The 23353-nt window shown below is 52.1% G+C and overlaps 1 protein-coding gene and 1 pseudogene across 1 annotated transcript; one reads left to right on the forward strand and one right to left on the reverse strand.

Moving 5' to 3' along the window:
* The first annotated feature begins 10137 nt into the window (after positions 1-10137).
* LOC133361950 (RNA-binding protein 47-like) lies at positions 10138-11515 on the forward strand (annotated as a pseudogene).
* Positions 11516-13853: 2338 nt separating this feature from the next.
* On the reverse strand, positions 13854-17863 carry LOC133361948 (cyclin-dependent kinase 3-like). The gene is made up of 6 exons (XM_061580924.1): positions 17835-17863; positions 17415-17472; positions 16712-16864; positions 16174-16243; positions 14313-14512; positions 13854-13961 (listed from the first exon to the last, which is right to left on the reverse strand). The coding sequence occupies exons 1-6, from the start codon at positions 17861-17863 to the stop codon at positions 13854-13856; spliced, it is 618 nt and encodes a 205-aa protein (XP_061436908.1).
* Between the last annotated feature and the right edge of the window lie 5490 nt (positions 17864-23353).

Raw genomic sequence — 23353 nt, forward strand, 5'->3', positions numbered from 1 at the left:
AAATGTCAGTATGATCCGTGCTGTATGCACACCGGTCGCATTGATGCCTTGTCGCACCGAGCTGCGCCGAGTGCCTTTGCTCCATCAGACCAATTCTACAGAGGAAGCGACAGCTGCAGACAGAAAAAAAGAATATCCACACCATCTACACGTCAGTATCGAGGCACAGCGGAATGCATATATACACAGTCACACGTGACTTACACGTCTATACTTATTCATAGATATGCATGATATAGTGAAAAAGTTTACCAAGTTCATCACACGGGCTGTTATGGCACACAATGAGAGGGTGAATGGTCACAAACATGCCTGGAAGCCCTAGTATCTTCAAAATGAATGTTAACCCAAAGCTCTGAGCAAACAATTTCAGCTGTCTGGCTACAAAAGAAATATTTATGAAAGCTAAATTCGGCTGACATAGCAAAGGGTGTTGAAAACAATCCTATTTGTGTTATGCAGAAATGCGTAAATTAATACTGGTAGGAACCTCCTGGTTACACCAGCCCACAGGGGATTGTTGTGTCCGTCGTGAAGGGAGGGGCTGGGTGGAGAGGTGGGGAGGGGCTGGGTAGGGCTGGGTGGGGGGTGGGAGGGGTGGGGCTGGGTGGGGGTGGGAGGGGTGGGGGGGTGGAGAGGGGCTGGTCACCCCGTGGTGCCCTTATAAAACTCAACGTTTAACCTACTCACGCCGGCTTGTGCCCGCCCTCACAGTCGGCATATTTGCGGAATACACCACGCCGCCGTTGACCCTGCAGGCCATTGACCGAGCAACCCAACGTTCCTACCAGCTCCCTCCGCAGCAGCAGGAATGTTGTTCAATCGCAACTTAGCGGTGTGAAGCCAGGCTCACATGTCCTTGAATGATGGGATGAACAGATCTGACGTCAGCTGCTGCACGTGTGTGTGCTGTGCTAACTTCCTGTTTCCACTCTTATAAAGAGTTCCAGAGGAAAACTAAAATAAACTATTGTTTTGTTACAACCTCCGTGTTCATCAGAGTTAATATACTTTACACTGTCACACACTGCCCGGTTTTTCCCTCCACATTCAGCGTCTTTGACAGACAGACATTGACACACGGAGTCTTGGTTCTTTCGGTAAAGTCACGTAGATAGGAAATACAAATAACAGATCATGAAATTAAATTTAAAAAATACCACTTGTGTGGCGATCGAAACGTCGTGGGTTTATTCTTTATTTGCAATTTTTAAATTTTATTTAACATTATTATCTGTTATTCTTTTAATCTCCGTGACTTCACCGAAATAACCAAGAATATGAATTGCTGCAGTCACGAAAGTTTTAAGTCAAAACACCGAGACACACGTTGACAAAACCCACCTTGTTGTTGTGGGCAGGTAGCTTCTGTAAACAAGAGCGGTACAGCAGCTCAGGCGGGCATGGGCTGGTAAAAAAACGAAAAAAAAAACTGCGTTAATATCTACAATAAACCAAAGTGACAAAGTAGCGAGCCGCGTGAAGACAAATTAAACTTAAGGGAGGGAATTAAAGCAAACGCGACCAGGCGAGGGCAGGAGGCAAGGCCCCGCGTGTCTAGGCCCCGCGTTGTAAAGTTCCAACTTGGACATCGATTCACAAGCTGCTGCTGCTGCTCTATTGGCATCCCTACGAGAGAGAGCGAGGCTCTACCTTGGTAAACAACAACAACAACAACCAAACAACAACCACAACAACAACAACCACCACGATGAGAATTTCTCACCTCGGATTTCACTGCACGCGCGGAGCGACAGCTTCCTGTGACCTCGTGACGTCACGCGGTAGTAGGTGACATGACGTCACTTCCTGGGTACGTATGAATAAATTATGTTAATGAGACCGTCGCAATATACTGGTGACGTCTTTAACGAACTCTTTATGTTAATGAGCCGCCAGTCACTGGGCGTGGCTTTGCCCAAATAAGGATTGGCAACTGGAACGATCTCTGCAGTGACCGAGGCGGAGGTGACGTCACGTTCAAGAGCGCGGTGGACGGGGGGGAGGGGGGTGACATCCTTGGTGACATGACGTCACTAGCAAGGTACACCTCCCCTGGCGTTTCACGCGGATGACGTAATGCTGAGTGGTGACGTCACAGAGCGGGGTTGGAGTTTAAGTTGATTTAGATCCATTTTCCATTGCCATCTCTTGAACAGAGACCCCTTGGGTGTGTGTACACTGTGTGTGTGTACACTGTGTGTGTGTACACTGTGTGTACACTGTGTGTGTAGACTGTGTGTGTACACTGTGTGTGTGTACACTGTGTGTGTGTGTACACTGTGTGTAGACTGTGTGTGTACACTGTGTGTGTGTACACTGTGTGTGTGTGTACACTGTGTGTGTGTATACTGTGTGTGTACACAGTGTGTGTGTGTACACTGTGGGTGTGTGTACACTGCGTGTGTACACTGTGCGTGTGTGTACACTGTGTGTGCACTGTGCGTGTGTGTACACTGTGTGTGTACACTGTGTGTGTGTACACTGTGTGTACACTGTGTGTGTACACTGTGTGTGTACACTGTGTGTGCATTGTGTACATACAGTGTGTTACATGTACGCACACAATCAGACAAGTATTCATTCTAAATTATTGACAGGCATATGCACAAAATTGAATAACTGCAGTGAAATATACTGCATCAGATAACATCTTATTCTCTGGTTCTTTCAGTAAAGTCTCGTAGAACGAAATTTTATAGAATACGACGTTTCGATTGGAACACAAGCAACCATCGTCAGGTACAACAAGTGAATTAGAAAACAAACAGTGAACTTAGAAATATAATGCAACACAACACAAGAGTCAGCCAACACAAGTCAACACCCTACCTGGTTGATTACGTTCTTCCAAAATTGAATAATTTAGTTTAGATAACATCTTATTAACAAGGAGCTATTTAAAGAATGCACCCTCTACTGAACAGTGGATGTGAAACACACAATTGTACAATTCAAAACGAGTAGGCCTTTGCAAGTTGGCGTCTGGGTCAAAAATGTAGCAAATTCTAAACATTACCGACAAACTCCACAACTGAGATTACACATCAACCATCGCCCCCTACTGACAGGCTCTTGTCCACACGCAGGCCGGTGCAGGGCCACCACCGTGTGCCACACAGGGGCAGCTGCCACTTGGGGTGCTCTTAGAATGTTTGAGACGAGGTACGATACAAAACTCAGAGTTGCTGAGCGGATTAAGCACCATGTAAAAGCAATTATAACATCGTGAATGCTTGGGAGCTTATTGGCTCTCTGCTGGTCAGAGATCAACCCAACACACAGGTCCACAAAGACTGGCCACCCTTACCCTGCAGGTTGAACCTAGGAACTGAGTGTTCAACTTCACATTCTTGTCATTAAAGGCCTGTGACAAAGGTGCATCTATTGGAGCGACATCGTCTCTGGCTTACACATCTACCGGGTCTCCATTTGACTTTGTATTGTCTCGGAGGCCACCCACACCTCCACTTCCACAAACTGCTGGGAGTTGCCTCGCTCTGCCTCACAGTCAGAATTCTCCTCCTGCTTCACGTTGCCTCCATCGATGTGAAGGTCACATTTTGGAGTTGAATCTTCATCTTCACATTTTACCTTCACTTCTTTGCTCTTCACCATCACTTCTTCACATTTCACCTCGATACCTTTCAAAGTGTCCAAGCTGGGATTGTCGTCCGGTTCTTGTTTGATGAGGGATGGGCTCATTGCAGAACTTTGACTTTCACAAGCTGATTTCAGACTCCACTCCTGGTGGATCTTCTGATGCTTGTGTGTTCTCTGGTGTACATGAAGATGTGCTGACTGTGCAAACGCTATCCCACACACACTGCACTTGAAGGGTTTCTCTCCCGTGTGTGTTCTCTGGTGTTCTACAAGAGCAGATGACTGTGCAAACGCCTTCCCACACACACTGCACTTGACGGGGTTCACTCCCGTGTGAGTTCTCTTGTGTTTTACAAGAGTAGATGAATTTGAAAACGCCTTCCCACACACACTGCACTTGAAGGGTTTCTCTCCCGTGTGTGTTCTCTTGTGTTTTACAAGAGTAGATGAATCTGAAAACGCCTTCCCACACACACTGCACTTGAAGGGTTTCTCTCCCGTGTGTGTTCTCTGGTGTGTTACAAGAGTAGATGACTTTGCAAACGTCTTCCCACACACACTGCACTTGAAGGGTTTCTCTCCCGTGTGTGTTCTCTGGTGTTTTACAAGAGTAGATGAAAGTGCAAACGCCTTCCCACACACACTGCACTTGTAGGGTTTCTCTCCCGTGTGTGTTCTCTGGTGTGCTACAAGAGTAGATGACTTTGCAAACGTCTTCCCACACACACTGCACTTGAAGGGTTTTTCCCGTGTGTGTTCTCTGGTGTGCTACAAGAGTAGATGAAAGTGTAAACGCCTTCCCACACACACTGCACTTGAAGGGTTTCTCTCCCGTGTGTGTTCTCTGGTGTTTTACAAGAGTAGATGAAAGTGAAAACGCCTTCCCACACACACTGCACTTGAAGGATTTCTCTCCCGTGTGTGTTCTCTGGTGTGTTACAAGAGTAGATGACTTTGCAAACGCCGTTCCACACACACTGCACTTGAAGGGTTTCTTTCCCGTGTGTGTTCTCTGGTGTGCTACAAGAGTAGATGACTGTGCAAACGCCTTCCCACACACACTGCACTTGAAGGGTTTCTCTCCCGTGTGTGTTCTCTGGTGTGTTACAAGAGTAGATGACTTTGCAAACGCCTTCCCACACACACTGCACTTGAAGGGTTTCTTTCCCGGTGTGTTCTCTGGTGTGTTACAAGAGTAGATGACTGTGCAAACGCCTTCCCACACACACTGCACTTGAAGGGTTTCTCTCCTGTGTGAGTTCTCTGGTGCCGTGTCAAATTTGCAGGACGATCCGTGCTGTATGCACACCGGTCGCATTGATGCCTTGTCGCACCGAGCTGCGCCGAGTGCCTTTGCTCCATCAGACCAATTCTGCAGAGGAAGCGACAGCTGCAGACAGAAAAAGAATATCCACACCATCTACATCAGTATCGAGACACAGAGGAATGCATATTACAGTAACACGTGACTTACACGTCTATACTTATTCATAGATATTCATGATATAGTGAAAAGTTTCCCAAATTCATCACACGGGCTGTTATGCACACAATGAGAGGGTGAATGGTCATAAATATGCCTGGAAGCCCTCGTATCTTCTTAATGAATGTTAACCCAAAATTCCGAGCACACAATTTTGGCTGTCTGGTTACAAAATAGATATTATAAGAGCTAAATTCGGCTGACATTGCAAAGGGTGTTGAAAACAATCCTATTTGTGTTATGCAGAAATGCATAAATTAATGTTCAATCGCAACTTAGCGGTGTGAAGCCAGCCAGGCTTAGATGTCCTGAATGCTGAGATGAGCAGATCTGACTTCAGCTGCTGCACGTGTGTGCTGTGTCAACTTCTTGACTTTTCCATTCTTATAAAGAGTTCCAGAGGAAACCAAAAACAAACAATTGTTGTGATATAACCTCCGTGTTCAATAGAGTTAATAGATTTTCTTGGTTCTGTCGGTAAAGTCACGTAGAAGGGAAGTAATAAAATAATATAAAATAAAACATAATAAAATAATTCTCACGACGTTTCGGCCACAACGCAAGCAGCCGTCCTCAGGTGAAAACAGGTCTGTCAGAAAACCAGGTCTGTCAGACCTGGTTTTCACCTGAGGACGGCTGCTTGCGTTGTGGCCGAAACGTCGTGAGAATTATTTTATTATGTTTTATTATTTTATTATTTCCCTTCTACGTGACTTTACCGAAAGAACCCAGAAGATGTAATATTGTTTTGATATAACGTGCGTGTTCAACAGAGTGAACAGACTTGACTCTGGCACACACACTGCCATGGTCAACAGCAGCAGGGGTTGTCCCCTCCACATTTAGAGTCAACATCAGCACGCGCTCAGCGTGTTTGACAGACATTGACACACGTAGTCTTGGTTCTAAAGTCACGTAGATAGCAAATACAAATAACAGATAATGAAATTAAATAAATATTCTTAGGTTTTTTCGGTAAAGTCACCAGGTAGGTAAAAACATTAAAATTAATAAAAGTCAAATAAAATAAAGATCACGACGTTTCGGAGGCAACACAACGTCGTGATCTTTATTTTATTTTTATTAATTTTAATGTTTTTACCTACCTGGTGACTTGACCGAAAAAACCTAAGAATATGAATCCTTGCAGTCACGAAAGCTTCAAATTTAGAAATTAAACAAAGGCCACTTGTGTTGCGGTCAAAACGTCGTGGGTTTTTTTTCTTTATTTTCAATTTTTTATTTAATTTAATATTTTGATCTGTTATTTTATTTTCTATCTCCGTGACTTTACAGAAAGAACCAAGAATACGAATTGCTGCAGTTACGAAAGTTTTAAGTCAAAACATTGAGACACACGCGTTGACAAAACCCCACCCACCCACCTTGTTGTTGCTGTGGGCAGGTAGCTTCTGTAAACAAGAGCGGTACAGCAGCTCAAGCGGGCTTGGGCTGGTAAAAAAACAAAAAAAAACTGCATTAAAATCTACAATAAACCAAAGTGACAAAGTAGCGAGCCGCGTGAAGACAAATTAAACTTAAGGGAGGGAATTAAAGCAAACGCGACCAGGCGAGGGCAGGAGGCAAGGCCCCGCGTGTCTAGGCCCCGCGTTGTAAAGTTCCAACTTGGACATCGATTCACAAGCTGCTGCTGCTCTAGTGACATCCCTACGAGAGAGAGAGCGAGGCTCTAGCTTGGTAAACAACAACAACCACAACAACAACCACAACAACAACAACCACAACGATGAAAATTTCTCACCTCGGATTCAGTTCACACGCGGACCTCCAGCTTCCTGTTACCTCGTGACGTCACGCGGCAGCAGATGACATGACGTCACTTCTGGGGTACAAGACCCTCCCCTCCCACAATGAGAGGCTACCCTAACTGAATAAATTAATAAATTATGTTGATGTTTGCGATCATCAACATTATCAATAAACATCATTTACACCATCATATACAACAACATCAACATCAGCAGCAGCATCATCAGCATCAACAACAACAACATCAGCAGCAGCAACATCATCAGCAATCATTATAACATCATCTACACCATCATCAGCAACATCATCACCACCCCTAGCATCAGCAGCAACAACATCATCATCAGCAGCATCAACAACAACATCATCAGCAACATCAACAACATCATCAGCATCAACAACAACAACATCAACAGCATCAACACCAACAGCATCAACATCAACATCATCAGCATCAACAACAACAACAGCATCAACATCAACAACAACATCATCAGCATCAACAACAACAACAACATCAGCAACATCATCATCATCAGCAGCAAAACAACAACATCATCAGCATCAACAACATCATCAACAACATCATCATCAGCATCGACAACAACAACATCAGCATCAACAACATCATCAACAACATCAGCAACATCAACAACAACATCAACAACAACAACATCATCAGCATCGACAACAACAACATCAGCATCAACATCAACAACATCATCAACAACATCAGCAACATCAACAACAACATCAACAACAACAACATCATCAGCATCAGCAACATCAACAACAACATCAGCAACACCGTCACCATCTAGAACAGAGGGGAGGGAAGACTGCGGCCTAGTCGGCCTCGGGCCATCCCGAGTTTTCCTAGCGGACCCGCCGCGCCCGGAGCGCCTCCCCCGGCAGGAGTCGGGATCGAATAACGGGTCCGCCGGGCGTGGTGAACACACACACACAGTGTACACACACACACAGTGTACACACACAGTGTACACACACTACACACACAGTGTACACACACACAGTGTACACACACTACACACACAGTGTACACACACTACACACACAGTGTACACACACTACACACACAGTGTACACACACACTGTACACACACAGTGTACACACACACACTGTACACACACACTGTACACACACTGTACACACACACACAGTTACACACACACACTACATTGTACACACACAGTGTACACACACACAGTGTACACACACAGAGTGTACACACACACACACATTGTACACACACACACACAGTGTACACACACAGACAAACAGACACAGACACACAGACACACACAGTGTGTAACACACACACAGTGCACACACAGACACACATACACAGTGTACACACAGACACACAGTGTACACACAGACACACAGGTACACACACACCCAGACACACACAGTGTGTCACAACAGTGTACACACACACACAGACACACAGTGTGTACACACAGGACACTCCAACACACACACACACAGTGTAACACACAGACACACACACACACACAGACACACACAGTGTGTACACACAGACACTCCAACACACAACCGGTTAGTGCTGCTCCAGTGACAGATTGGCACGGTATGTCACGTGATAAACCTTGCGAATTGGCTGTCGGCTGATGGCCGGTTTAACGACACGCAAACATTCAAACTTAATTTGGAGTTGGAGTTTGTGTCTCTCTCTCATCATCACGGTTGGCTAGGAGATGTTAACTCCCTCGCCTGGTATGCAGGAGGTCGTGGGTTTGATCCCGATACTGAAGATTCTTGCTGTATATTTGGAGTTTGTTTTGCTCTCTCATCATCATCACGGTGGCTAGGAGATGTTAACTACCTCGCCTGGTATGCAGGAGGTCGTGGGTTTGATCCCGATACTGAAGATTCTTGCTGTATATTTGGAGTTTGTGTTGTCTCTCTCATCATCATCACGGTGGCTAGGAGATGTTAACTACCTGCCTGGTATGCAGGAGGTCGTGGGTTCGATCCCGGCCCTGGCGACGCCTACTGTTGTATATTTGGAGTCTGCGTGTCCTCTCTCTCTCTCATCATCAGTGAGTGGGTGAGTGGGTGGGAGAGTTGTGTGAGCGAGTGGTGTGTGGGTGAGTGGGTGGGTGAGTGTGTGAGGTGAGTGTGTGTGGCAGGTGAGTGGGTGGGGTGATTGGTGAGCGAGTGTGTGTGCGGGTGAGTGTGCGGGTGAGTGTGCGGTGAGTGTGCGGGTGAGTGTGCGGGTGAGTGTGCGGGTGAGTGTTGTGAGGTGAGTGTGTGAGGTGAGTGAGTGAGCGAGTGGGTGTGCGGGTGAGTGGGTGGGTGAGTGGGTGGGTGAGTGTGTGAGCGAGTGTGTGAGCGAGTGGGTGGGCGGTTGGGTGAGTGGGTTGGGTGTGTGAGCGAGTGGGTGGGTGGGTGAGGTGTGTGAGCGAGTGGGTGGCGGGTGAGTGGGTGGGTGAGTGTGTGAGCGAGTGGATGTGCGGGTGAGTGGGTGGGTGAGTGTGTGAGGTGAGTGTGTGAGCGAGTGGGTGTGCGGGTGAGTGGGTGGTGAGTGTGTGAGCGAGTGGGTGTGCGGGTGAGTGGGTGGGTGAGTGTGTGAGCGAGTGGGTGTGCGGGTGAGTGGGTGGGTGAGTGTGTGAGCGAGTGGGTGGGTGAGTGTGTGAGGTGAGTGTGTGAGCGAGTGGGTGTGCGGGTGAGTGGGTGGGTGAGTGTGTGAGGTGAGTGTGTGAGCGAGTGGGTGTGCGGGTGAGTGGGTGGGTGAGTGTGTGAGCGAGTGGGTGTGCGGGTGAGTGGGTGGGTGAGTGTGTGAGCGAGTGGGTGGGTGAGTGTGTGAGGTGAGTGTGTGAGCGACTGGGTGTGCGGGTGAGTGGGTGGGTGAGTGTGTGAGTGACTGGCTGTGTGAGGTGCGTGGATGGGTCAGTGAGTGGATGAGTGAGGAGGGGTACCAGGTCGTCTACTGGGGTGAGGGGTCATTATACAGGGCGGTTCAAAGGTCAGACACAGTTTCTTGGGTTTCTATTTTATTGTGATTTTCCGAGTTTACAAAGGTAGCTCTCTCTCCATCCGTCTCTCCACTCTCTCTTCCTCTCTCCACTGCTGGGCCGGTAGGCTTGGCCCGAGCGAGTTCCCGCCTTTTCACGAGTTTGATTCCGCCCCCCGCCGTGGCTTTGTCGCACGAGGCTTCTGCGCCGGTGAGTGTCAAGGGCTCCAACGGGCCCCAAGCCGCTGCCCCGTCGTCACCAGCCGCCGTGGACAAAGCGCGATGCTCGACATCATGAGCTGCGTGGAGAGGGACCTGCTGGACCTCAGTGTTGCGCACGGGCTACAACATCGTCCAGGAGAACGGACAGAGGAAGCTTGGGACCCGCCGCCCGACTGGCAGGGCCCCCCTCCCGCCCGCGGCTGCGAGGTGTTCCTGGCGAGGATCACGCGCGACCTGTACGAGGACGAGCTGGTGCCCGTGCTGGAGGCGGTGGGCGGCTGTTCCAGCTGCGCCTCATGATGACGTACCAAGGAGAGAACCGCGGCTACGCCTTCGCCACCTTCGCGACGCGCTCGCAAGCCGCGGAACGCCGTCAGGAGACTCCACAAGTTCGGAGATCCGCCCGGGGCAACTGATCGCGGTTCACGGGAGCGTCGACAATCGCCGCCTCTTCTTGGCGGGGCTGCCGAAGGTTAGGACGCGGGCCGAGGTGATGGCGCAATGAGCGACGTCACGGAGGGCGTCGTGGACGTCCAGATGCGCTTCTGTCGCCACGACAGGAGCCACAGCCGAGGCTTCGCGTTCGTCGAATACGAGAGCCACCGCGCGGCCTGCATGGCCCGCAGGGTGCTGCTGCCGTACTCCTTCCGGCTGTGGGGCCGAGACATCCACGTGGACTGGGCCATCCCGCAGCGAGACCCGGGGCGGCGGCTGCTGCTGCTGCTGCCGCGGCGGTGGTGGTGGTGGCAACGGAAGACGACGAGGAAGGGGGGGAGGAGGCGGTGGCAACTGAAGATGAGGAGGGGGGGGGGAGGAGGCGGTGGAGGAGGAGGTGGAGGAGGTGGGGGAGGAGGAGGTGGGGGAGGAGGAGGCAATGGAAGACCGAGGAGGAGGTGGCGGCAGTCCCAGGCCTCCCGCCGCCGGAGTGCGCCGTCTCCGACAAGGCCCCGCACAACCTGTTGTGGGCTGGGCGGCGCACACGCTGCTCTGGCGGGCACCTCACCACCCGTGGCCCACGCCAATCGGTCTGGACGAGCTGCCGGAGACTGCCGTCTTGTCGTGGGAGACGCGTTTGCAGGCGCTGCTACGGAGCGCCGGCGTGGGCCACGCGACCTTCGAACTGCACGCTCACTCGGAGCCCGGCAGGCCCATGGGCCTCTTGTACAAGGTCTCCGTTCCCGGGATGATGCGGGAAGGCAGCGGCTTCTTCCCCGCGGTGCTGAGCTCCAGCGCGGAAGGAGCTCGCGAAGTGGCACAAGCGGCCTTCTCTACGGAAATCCTCGGCGACGCCAACCCCCTGAGGGTGGGCCCGGTCCCCGCCGCCACGCTGCCTCCCGGCTGCCCCGTCCGGAACCTCCCGGCGTATCCCGGCGACCTTCCCCGCGCCCCGGCAGCCGGTCCGCCCGCGCGCCTGCCGACGAGCGGCACGCACCCGTAGTGCCGCGTGGCCGTCGCGGCGGCGTTCGTCAGGCCGCGGACGGCATCCCACCGCTCGGCGTTCGCTCTGAAGCTCACGTCCGCTCTGCCGTGTTCACCGTCAAAACCGCAAGTTGCCCGCCCGCTCACTCGACGTGCTCACGTTGTATCGGTTGTTGCCTCTGTGGCCGTACCCGTGAATCCCTTCCCAGGCCAGCGGGCGTGACCCCGTGACCTCGCCAGGTGTGACCCCGTGACGTCACCAGGCGTGACCCCGTGACCCCCCCAGGTGTGACCCCGTGACATCACACCGGTGTGACCCCGTGGACGTCACCAGGCGTGACCCCGTGACCCCGCCAGGTGTGACCCCGTGACATCACCAGCGTGACCCCGTGACGTCACCAGGCGTGACCCCGTGACCTCGCCAGGTGTGACCCCGTGACCTCGCCAGGCGTGACCCCGTGACGTCACCAGGTGTGACCCCGTGACGTCACCAGGTGTGACCCCGTGACCCCGCCAGGCGTGACCCTGTCATTACACTTTAATGAAAACCGACAACTGAATCCGTAAAAAAAAATGATTTCAGGTGTTTGACGCGTCAACGCCATTTCGTTTTGAAAATGTCGGGGAGAAAAAAATATTTTTTTCACATCGCATTTTGATTCATCAAATAGAAAAACCCACTCACCCACCCACACACTCGCTCACCCACTCACACACCCACTAATCCACCCACCCACACACTCGCTCACCCACTCACACACCCACTAACCCACCCACCCACACTCGCTCACCCACTCACCCACCCACACACTCGCTCACACCACTCACACACCCACTCACTCGCTCACCCACTCACCCACCCACACACTCGCTCACCCACTCACCTCACACACTCACCTCACCCACTCACCTCACACACCCACTCGCTCACTCACCTGTTCACACACACACTCACCCACTCATCTGTTCACACACTCACCCACTCACGTAGCGACTTTGCTACACACGGAGATGTCCGTGGCACCGCCTCGTTTGCACAGCCTCTATCCCTGTGCCACGTGTAGTTCGTGCACACACAGCTGTTAAAGAGTTTGATGTTTTATCGATTTACAATTTACGTGTGTTTTTTCCCCGTAATGGTTTTTTGTTAATGTTTTAGCGGAAATAAAGTCCTGAAAAGTCTCTTCCTCTCTCTCTCGACTCTCTCGGCCAAGTATCTGCCACTGATGGTTGTGAGTGTCGCATGCTTGGGACCCGTCTTCCCCTCCTCTGCGGATTTAATTTGATGTGCTGATTCCGTTTAGAACAGGTCCCCTGCGGGGTGGGCTGGTAGGAACGAACAAATGAATGGCTATAATAAAATGAAATGGCGGGGGTACGATACGAAGGGAGAGTTTGAGGCCTAGTTCTAGGCTTTAGGCCTAGCTGTAGGCTTTAGGCCGCTGTGAGTTAATTGTAATTTAAATGTTTTCATTAAAAGCTATCTCAGGGAATTATAAGGGAATGTTACACTTGTTTAGCCAGGAAAGCCTCACTGAGTCTAAAGGTTTTTGTAGGGTCCTGCCAAGTGTTTGCAGTAGGGGGCGATGTTGCTACACCTAATCGGACATCGGACGGACGATATAATCTATTGTAGGCTGGTTCACTTCGTTCCTACCAGTATAAAGGATTTAAATAACCTATAACTATAGGGTGACACCTGTCGGCCTGGAGTGGTGATTACGGTCATGGGTGCATTACGCAATGCCTCATTATATGGGGGGTGGGGGGGCGTATCTGGGGTGAAGATGAAGGCGGAGTCGGTCAAGAAGCTCCTCTGGGAAGCGGCTGGAGGGTTCTGGAAAGGGGGCGTGGCCAGAGGTGGCGCTTGGCGGATATGAGGGATGATGGACCGGCGGTTCGTGCCGCCGTGGGTGCTGGCTGCGTCGCTGCTCGCCGGCATCATCTCTTCGTGGCCGACCTCGTGACGGATATTCCGGCAGGACGGGCAGCTGGCGTGGCGAGGCCGGAGATGGGGCTGCGTGTCAGGATCGCAGTGTGCAGCCGCGTTACGCGAGAGAGTGTGCTCTCAATAAGTCGCCCGCTGCACATTTGTGAAAACAACAACACAACACGACGACGACAACAACAACAACAACAAAGAGGTACCTCGCCATTCTTTTGCTGCTTCAGAGTTAACTTTATTACCCTTTAGCTTTTTTATTCGGTAAAGTCACGTCGGCGAAACATTAAAACAAATCGAATGACGACGTTTCGGGCGCAACACAAGCGACCCTCTTAAGGTGGGGGCAACAAAAAAGGACGCAAACTCCTTAGGCCTCGCCCCGGGGCCTACTCCTTAGGCCTTGCCCCAGGGCCTACTCCTTAGGCCTCGCCCGTGGCCACGCCTGCGGCCTCAGAGAGTACGGATGGAAGAGGGCGACAGACGCAGAGATGCGCTTGCGGGTGCTGAAGGTCAGCAGCTCCTGCGGGAGGCACGGCCGTGCGTGCGGATGGCGTGGAGAGACACAGAGAGACACAGAGAGACACAGAGAGACACACAGAGACACAGAGACACAGAGAGACACAGAGACACAGAGAGACACAGAGAGACACAGACAGAGAGACACAGAGAGACACACAGAGACACAGAGAGACACAGAGACACAGAGAGACACAGACACACAGAGAGACACAGACACACAGAGAGACACAGAGAGACACAGAGAGACACAGAGAGACACACAGAGACGAGAGGCGATGCGTTATTGCCCGCTCAACGGTAATCCCCTCGAAGCGCGACAATTGCCGTCGCGTACAATCCGCCCGCGTCTCACCAGCAGCAGCGCCATCGCCACATTCTCGTTGCCCGGCGCGACCTCCAGCCCCATCTCCGGCGTGGAGTCGACCAGGGCCCGCGGGGCAGCGTGGAGACCGTAGGAGTGGCGACCACCGAGCTGAGTTTGCGCGGCAAAGTCCGCCGTGCGGCAGGGAGGCTCCGAGCAGCCACTCCTCCAGGCTCGGCACGCCCAGCAGACTGGACATGGGGACGCGGGGGGGAGGGGGGGGGTAAGGGGGGGGGTAGGGGGGGAGGGTAAGAGGGGGGGTAAGGGGGGGGTAGCGGCGGAGGTGACGGTGAGAATTCGGCTGTTGACTATCAACCCACTTTCATCAATGATTGCGCAACGGAAGTGGCTGTTGTGGAATTACATCAACAGCCAAATACCTCCTGCCCCCCCTCCTCCTTCTTCTCCTCCCCCTTCCCCCTCCCCCCCCCCCTCCTTCCCCCTCCTCCCTCCTCCTCCCCCTTCCCCTCCTCCTCCTCCCCCCCCTTCTTCTCCTCCCCCTTCCCCCCCCCTCCTCCCCCTCCCTCCTCCCCTCCTCCCCCTTCCCTCTCCCCCTCCCCCCACCTCCCCCCCCCCCCTCCTCCACCCCACGTTTGCTCTCCGCTAACAAATGAGATGGCGTCTATTGGCCCCCGCGCCGCTCCCCACGGCACGCTCGCCACGAGCTACTCACCCGAATATCTTCGTCAGCTGATCGACATCGGAGCCTCCGGGGAAGAGAGGCCTGCGTTGAGGGGAGACAAGGAGGTCACCTGATGCGACGTCGCTTAGAAACCTTTTTGCTTCTTTCGGTAAAGTCACGTAGAAGGGAAATCATAAAATAATAAAACGCAATAAAATACAATTCTCACGACGTTTTCGGCCACAACGCAAGCAGCCGTCCTCGGGTGAAGAGCAAGTCTGTCGGAAAGACGGCGTCTGAATGAGCACCACCAGGCTTGTCAGCGTATATATTTAAATATATACTTAAATACTTAAATATACGCTGCCAAGCCTGGTGGTGTTCAGAAGAACAGGTCTGTCGGAAAGACACATCATCATAATAACAACAACACCAATTCAATGGGGGAGAGGTGGCATGGTGTTCGGTCGGACCCACGGGGGCACCTATCCTGGCACGGGCGCCATGGCGACGCCACCCTGCCAGGCCTGTGGTGACATTGCGTGCGGGGAGAGGTGGGTGGGTGGCGTGTGGGTGGTTTGGTGGGTGGGTGGATTGATAGGTGGGTGGCTGTGTGGCTGGGTGGTGGTTTTGTGGATTGGTGGGTGGGTTGATAGGTGGGTGGGTGTGTGGGTGGGTGGGTGTGTGGGTGGGTGGTGAGTGAGTGGGTGGGTGGGTGGGTGGTTTGGTGGGTGGTTGATAGGTGGGTGGGTGTGTGGGTGGCTGGGTGGTTTGGTGGATTGGGGGTGGGTGGGTTGATAGGTGGGTGGGTGGGTGGTTTGGTGGGTTGATAGGTGGGTGGGTGTGTGGGTTGGTGGGTGGCTGGGTGGGTGGATTGGTGGGTGGGTGGGTGTGTTGGGTGGCTGGGTGTGGTTGTGGGGGTTGCTAGGTGGGTGGGTGGGTTGCTAGGTGGCGGGGTGGGTTGCTAGGTGGGTGGGTGGGTTGCTAGGTGGGTGGGTGGGTTGCTAGGTGGGCGGGTGGGTTGCTAGGTGGGTGGGTGGGTTGCTAGGTGGGTGGGTTGCTAGGTGGGTGGGTGGGTTGCTAGGTGGGTGGGTTGCTAGGTGGGTGGGTGGGTTGCTAGGTGGGTGGGTTGCTAGGTGGTGGGTTGCTAGGTGTGTGGGTGTGCGGGTGGCGGTGCTCAAGGAGCACCTGCGTGTAAACATCTCAGCAAAGATGCAGCCGACGCTCCACAGGTCGGCGGGCCGGGGCCGCAGGTCACCCGCAGCAGCAGCTCCGGGGCGCGGTACCACGACGGGGACACCTACAGCAGCGGCACACACAAAGACAAAGATCCCCCGTGTAGCCTTCACACACCGTAGGGGCAAGTGCCCCTTAGCGAGTAGCAGCGCCTATGACGGCCGGCACACGAGGGGTGTGGGTGGCCAGCACCGCACCCGGCCGCCTTTGTCTACCCCGGTGGCGATGTTTACCGCGCACCGCACCGGGTACTCTTTTGAGGCTGAGTCAACCTAGGGGAGGCCCGGGACCGGTTAAGATAATCGTCGCCGGTGTTGGCCGGAAGACAGATTCAGACGCTGTCTCCTCGACAGACCTGGTCTTCACCTGAGGACGGCTGCTTGCGGTTGTGGCCGAAACGTCGTGAGAATTATTTTATTATGTTTATTTATATTATTTTATTACTTCCCTTCTACGTGACGACTTTACCGAAAGACACAAGAAGACCTCTCTCTCTCACTCTCTCTACTCACCGCCGGGGTGAGAGCCGTGCTCGCGCCGTCCAAGAGGAAGCGTCCGAGCCCCCAGCCGGCGAGCTTGACGCGCCCGAGGCCGTCACCAGGACGCTGCGTGGCGTGAGCTCGCGGTGCTCCAGGCCGTGGCCGTGCAGGTAGCGCAGCCCACACAGCAGCTGGCGCGTCACCTCCTGGGCACGGGCAAGTCACGGCACAAGGTCACGGCACAAGGTCACGGCCAAGGTCACGGCACAAGGTCACGGCGCAAGGTCACAGCACAAGGTCACGGCACAAGGGCACGGCACAAGGTCACGGCGCAAGGTCACGGCACAAGGTCACGGCGCAAGGGCACGGCACAAGGTCACGACACAAGGGGGGGGGGGAGTGTAAACTCGTTAGCCGCTCCGAGGCTCGGCTGGCAACGTGCGTGCGAGATACACAGAGACTGGTAGACTCATAGAGACTCAGAGATACACAGAGACACACAGAGACTCATAGAGACTCATAGAGACTCATAGACTCATAGAGACACAGAGACACACAGAGACTCATAGAGACTCACAGAGACACACAGAGACCCTAGAGATACACAGAGACTCTGAGAGTGGTGTTGCCTTTTGGGGTGGGGTAGGGAGTGACGGGGTGGGTGGTGGTGGTGCTGGCGGTGGCACCTTGATGTGGTGGGACGTGTGTGGGGCGACTTCCCCAGGTAGGTGGACAGATCCTGGTCTACGAGCTCACAGACCACGGCGTGACGCGCGCCGCCCTCGTCACGAATATCCACAAGACGTCCAGCAGCCTGGGGCAGGCCGGTCGGGGGTCGGAGACATCAGAGCAAGAGAGCGCAGAAGTCATCTCGGTTTGACGACGACGACGACGACGACGACGATCTGTCTCCTAATCTTTTCAAGACACGATGACCGTGGACAATTGGAGGATGGAGGCTGACGTGGCGACGATTGCGAGGGATCGTGACGCGGCGCGAGGGGTGGGAGAGACACCCACCTCACCACGTTGGGTGCTCCACTCCATCCACGGTGGAGATGGCGACAACGTAAGGCGAGTGACACCAAGACACGATGACCGTGGAGGATTGGGGCTGACGCGGCGACGATTGCGAGGGATTGTGACGCGGCGCGAGGGGGTGGGAGAGACACCCACCTCACCACGTTGGGGTGCTCCAACTCCATCCACGGTGGAGATGGCGACACGTAAGGCGAGTGACACCAAGACACGATGACCGTGGAGGATTGGAGGCTGACGCGGCGACGATTGCGAGGGATTGTGACGCGGCGCGAGGGGTGGGAGAGACACCCACCTCACCACGTTGGGGTGCTCCAGCTTCGTGAGCAGCTGTAGCTGCAGCAGCTGCCAGGCATCTTCCTCCGGGCCCCCGCTGTCTGCAGGCGCAGGCCCTTGAGCAGCACCACAAAGCGGCCCTGGTCCCGGAGGTCGCGAGCCTTCAAAGTCGTCGCGGCCCCGTAGACCCCAGCGCCCACTCGGCCACGGACTCGTACTGCTGCTCCATCCCCGCCGCCCCCAAACGCTTCGAACGCAGACGCCGCCGGTCACGTGGATGTCCTCTGCTGCCGGAAGGACGCCGCCGCTAGCAGCAGCAGCAGCAGCGATCACACAGAGACGCAAGAGAGATAGAGAGAGAGAGAATTGTCACAGAGGGTCACAGATACACATAGAGGGTAAATGGGCGAGGTTAATGACTGTGGCTCATGCAGCTGCAATGGCTGCTTTGGGTATGCGGTTCAGACCTCCCCAGAGACCCTGGCTGACAGAGGTCTTCAGGCTGGCTGAGAAAAACGACAGGCCCACTCTCATAGTCTACGGCATTCCACGTCAGAGAATGAGGAGGCTTACCGCAGCCTTCGCTCGGAGGTTCTGAGAGCCGTGAGGCGCTGCAATGATGGGTGGTGGTCGCGGGTTTCTGAGGAGATGGAATCTGCCTCAGTAGCCCGTGATCAGACATCGCTGTTTAATTCCATCAAAAACGTAAATTGTAGTGCCACACCTATCACCGTAATTAGGGGAAAGAATGGTGATCCAATCTCAGATCCCCAGGAACAGGTTTGCAGATTTGCTGAGCATTTCTGTGAGGTCCTGGGGGAGGGGAAATCCCTCAGCAGGAAAACATCATGGCACAAAGTGGGGATGACAGTGCTGAGGCTGCGGTGCCTCAAATATTGGAAGAAGTCACCCCCTGTGAGTGACTGGCTGAGGTGCCATCTGTTGAGGAAGTCCTGAAGGAGATCCAGAGTCGAGACCAGGAAAGGCACCAGGCAGAGATGATCACCCAAGGGAAATTCTAGACAGACCAGCCTAAAATTTAGGCTGGCCTGTCTATGATCCATCTTAACCGGTTAGAAACATTTAGGCTGGCCTGTCTACGATCCATCCTCGGATAACCAGGCTGGATTGTGTGTGGAGCTCACAAATCCTGAAAGATCTGGACAAAGTCCTATTGGTGAGCTCCTCCGGCAGGCAAGGCTGCGTTGGCTGGGTCATGTAACCCGCATGCCCAGCCACCGCATGCCTAAACAGATTTCGTTCGGCCCGTTTTTTTTGGTTTGCCATGTTTGTTGATGTACAGAGTTAGACTGATGGCCTTAATCTAAGTTGTCTTGTGTGTTGTTGTTTGACTTGCATCCTACTGGGATTTTTGCACATGGCGTTGGTGTAACGGTACTTTTTCTGCAATATTTTGGTCTTTTCTTAGATTTTCTGTTTGCACTTAGTCACATATTCACTTTAAGATGTTTTCTTGTTCATGTTTTTGTTTTTGTTTGTTGCGGTTGCACCAGATTCAAGAGCCGAATGGCTCACAGGGCTACACGTAATACATGAACTTGATAGAGGGGCGTCATGGTTGGGATCGAACCCACGACCTTCTGTAGACCAGGCGAGGTAGTTAACATCTCTACAGGGTCGCGATCGAACTCACGACCTCCTGTAGACCAGGCGAGGTAGTCAACATCTCTACAGGGACATGGAACCCACGACCTCCTGTAGACCAGGCGAGGTAGTCAATATCTCTACAGGGTCGCGATCGAACTCACGACCTCCTGTGGACCAGGCGAAATAGTTAACATCTCTACAGGGGCATGATCGAACCCACGACCTCCTGTAGACCAGGCGAAGTAGTTAACATCTCTACAGGGGCATGATCGAACCCACGACCTCCTGTAGACCAGGCGAGGTAGTCAACATCTCTACAGGGTCGCGATCGAACCCCGATCTCCTGTAGACCAGGCGAGGTAGTTAACATCTCTACAGGGGCATTATCGAACCCACGACCTCCTGTAGACCAGGCGAAGTAGTCAACATCTCTACAGGGTCGCGATCGAACCCACGACCTCCTGTAGACCAGGCGAAGTAGTCAATATCTCTACAGGGTCGCGATCGAACCCACGACCTCCTGTAGACCAGGCGAGGTAGTCAACATCTCTACAGGGTCGCGATCGAACCCACGACCTCCTGTAGACCAGGCGAGGTATCAACATCTCTACAGGGTCGCGATCGAATCCACGACCTCCTGTAGACCAGGCGAAGGAGTTAACATCTCTACAGGGTCATGATCGAACCCACGACCTCCTGTAGACCAGGCGAGGTAGTTAACACTCTACAGGGGCAAGATCGAACCCACGACCTCCTGTAGACCAGGCGAGGTAGTCAACATCTCTACAGGGTCGCGATCGAACCCACGACCTCCTGTAGACCAGGCGAAGGAGTTAACATCGACCTAGTCACAGTGACGCCCACGGATTCTGATTAAATGATCTCGACTTAGACATTTACATGAATGTTACATTCCACGGGCGGATTGACCAACACAGTTTAGACCCCTCAACTGTTCCACAAAGACCACAGGGGATGGTGGTGGGGGTATCAGCCCAGCCCAATCCCAGGCCAACCAGGCCGGGCAATGTGGCCTAGGGCTGCACTCACTCACTCACCTCGTGGTTCGCTCCGTAGACGTCTGTCTGGGTGTGGGGGTCTTGAGCTCTCTACTCCGTCGTGGCGAGGAGGTGACACACGAAGCTATTGACTCGTGTGGTGGTGGTGGTGGTCCGACGTTTCGCGCCGCTACCACAACCAGGGCGGGAGACGGTCCGCTGGTGGGAACGCGTGGCTTTAGCAGGGCGCGTTTAGAAAACGTAGCGCGGATAGGCGACCACGTGGCAGCGAGGCTAAATTCCGTAGAGCTGATAGGCGCTGCCCATAGACTCAACACTGGCCACAGGTCTGTATGTGCAGCAGTCGATTTGAAGTTTTTCGTGACTGATATGGGTCATATCCTTTGCTTCTTTCGGTAAAGTCACGTGGGTGAAGATTTTAAATAGAAAATAGAAATAAGCAAAGAGTATATGCGCATACTCTGTGTTTTTTTCGGTAAAGTCACGGAGGTGAAAAAATTTGAAATTTAAATTAAATCTCGACGTTTCGGAGGCAACGCAAGCTTCCGTCCGTGTGTGTTGCCCGCGAAAAAGTCGCGATTTAATTTAATTAATTTTTATTGTTTTATATTGTATTGTGTATCTCCCTTCTACGTGAGTTTACCGAAAGAAGCAAGAACATGAATCCCTGCAGTCACGAAATCTTTAAATCAAAAATGCCTATATAGATGCACAGTACTTTATACGTGTAGAGTTCAGTGTGTGTGTAAGTGATGTACCCCCCCCGTACACCCCGCGTACCCCCCTGACCCCCCCCCAGCAGACAAGAGCTTGCTCGCGAGTGGGGGACACGAGAGGGGGGGTGGCCAAGCACCACCCCAGCCGCCTGTGTCTCTCCCGTGGCGATGTTCACTGCTACACACCGCACCAGGCTCTCGATTGATGCTGAGTCGACCTAGGGAGGCCCAGGAGCGAGCATGATTGAGCTCTGACATTTAGAGTGTGTTGGTCTATGCGATGGAGCGTGGATCAAGCAGTGATATTTGAAATACAAATGTTTTATCGTTAAAAGTGACTCCCGCCACGTGATTTCTGAACGAGAAACTGACGATTTGTGGATGGCACCGAGATTTCTCGATCTAAAGAGATTTGTGGATCGACAAAGACCCCCATATTAGGCCGTCCCATTGACTCCGGTTGGCTTCCTCCCCGACATTAACCGAGTTAGACTGATGGCCTTGATCTAAGTTGTCTTGTGGTTGTTGTTGTTTGTTTGTTGTAGTACAGAGTTAGACTGATGGCCTTGATCTAAGTTGTCTTGTGGTTGTTGTTGTTGTTGTTTGTTGTAGTACAGAGTTTGACTGATGGCCTTAATCTAAGTTCTTGTGGTTGTTGTTGTTGGTTGTTTGTTGTAGTACAGAGTTTGACTGATGGCCTTGATCTAAGTTGTCTTGTGGTTGTTGTTGTTGTTTGTTGTAGTAGAGTTAGACTGATGGCCTTAATCTAAGTTGTCTTGTGGTTGTTGTTGTTGTTTGTTTGTTGTTGTAGTACAGAGTTAGACTGATGGGCTTGATCTAAGTTGTCTTGTGGTTGTTGTTGTTTTGTTGTAGTACAGAGTTAGACTGATGGCCCTTGATCTAAGTTGTCTTGTGGTTGGTTGTTGTTGGTTGTTTGACTTGCATCCCACTGGGATTTTTGCAGACAGCGTTGGTGTACGGTGCTTTTTCTGCAATATGTTTGCTGTCTTTCTTGGATTTTCTGTTTGCACTTAGTCCATATTTTCACTGAAGATGTTTTTTGTTCATTTTTTATTTTTTTGTTGTTGCGGTTGCACCCGATTCAAGAGCCGAATGGCTCACGGGCTACACCTAGTACTTGAACTTGAATGCGCATTCATTCTGTCACGGATTAATATCCATCCTGCTACCAGCCCAACCCAAACCGCGGCACCGGTGCAGTTGACCGCCGTCGTTACCCGAGTGACGTCAACTTTGAATCCATGCGATATCAAAACGATGAGATAGAAACCTGAGGATTTTGTTTGACGGAACATGCAAACACTTTTAATTCCACAGCTACGAAAACTCTTGGCCGATAAGACCGGGATGGAGGCAGGTACTAGCATCGTTGTCTCTGCCCTCAGTCAATCAAGATGTCATGTATATCAACATGTAACATATAGAGAGCAGTGTAGTGTATATAGTGTATAGTAGGTAGTGTATAGTAGTGTAGTGTAGAGTAGTGTAGAGTAGTGTATAGTGTAGTGTATAGTAGTGTAGTGTATAGTAGTGTAGTGTATAATGTAGTGTTAGTGTATAGTGTTAGTGTATAGTGTAGTGTATTAGTGTCGTGTTATGTGTAGTGTATAGTAGTGTATAGTGTAGTGTATAGTAGTGTAGTGTATAGTAGTGTAGTGTATAGTAGTGAGTGTATAGTGTAGTGTATAGTGTAGTGTATAGTAGTGTAGTGTATAGTAGTGTATAGTGTAGTGTATAGTGTAGTGTATAGTAGTGTAGTGTATAGTGTAGTGTATAGTGTGTATAGTGTAGTGCATAGTGTAGTGTATAGTGTAGTGTGTAGTGTAGTGTGTAGTGTAGTGTATAGTGTAGTGTATAGTAGTGTGTGTAGTGTATAGTGTAGTGTATAGTGTAGTGTATAGTGTAGTGTATAGTGCAGTGTATAGTGTAGTGTATAGTGTATAGTGTAGTGTATAGTGTAGTGTATAGTGCAGTGTATAGTGTAGTGTATAGTAGTGTATAGTGTAGTGTATAGTGC

The sequence above is a fragment of the Lethenteron reissneri genome, unplaced genomic scaffold (genome assembly GCF_015708825.2).
Source record: "Lethenteron reissneri isolate LAM-NWPU_2019-01 unplaced genomic scaffold, ASM1570882v1 scaffold_1302, whole genome shotgun sequence".
Taxonomy (NCBI): Eukaryota; Metazoa; Chordata; class Hyperoartia; order Petromyzontiformes; family Petromyzontidae; genus Lethenteron; species Lethenteron reissneri.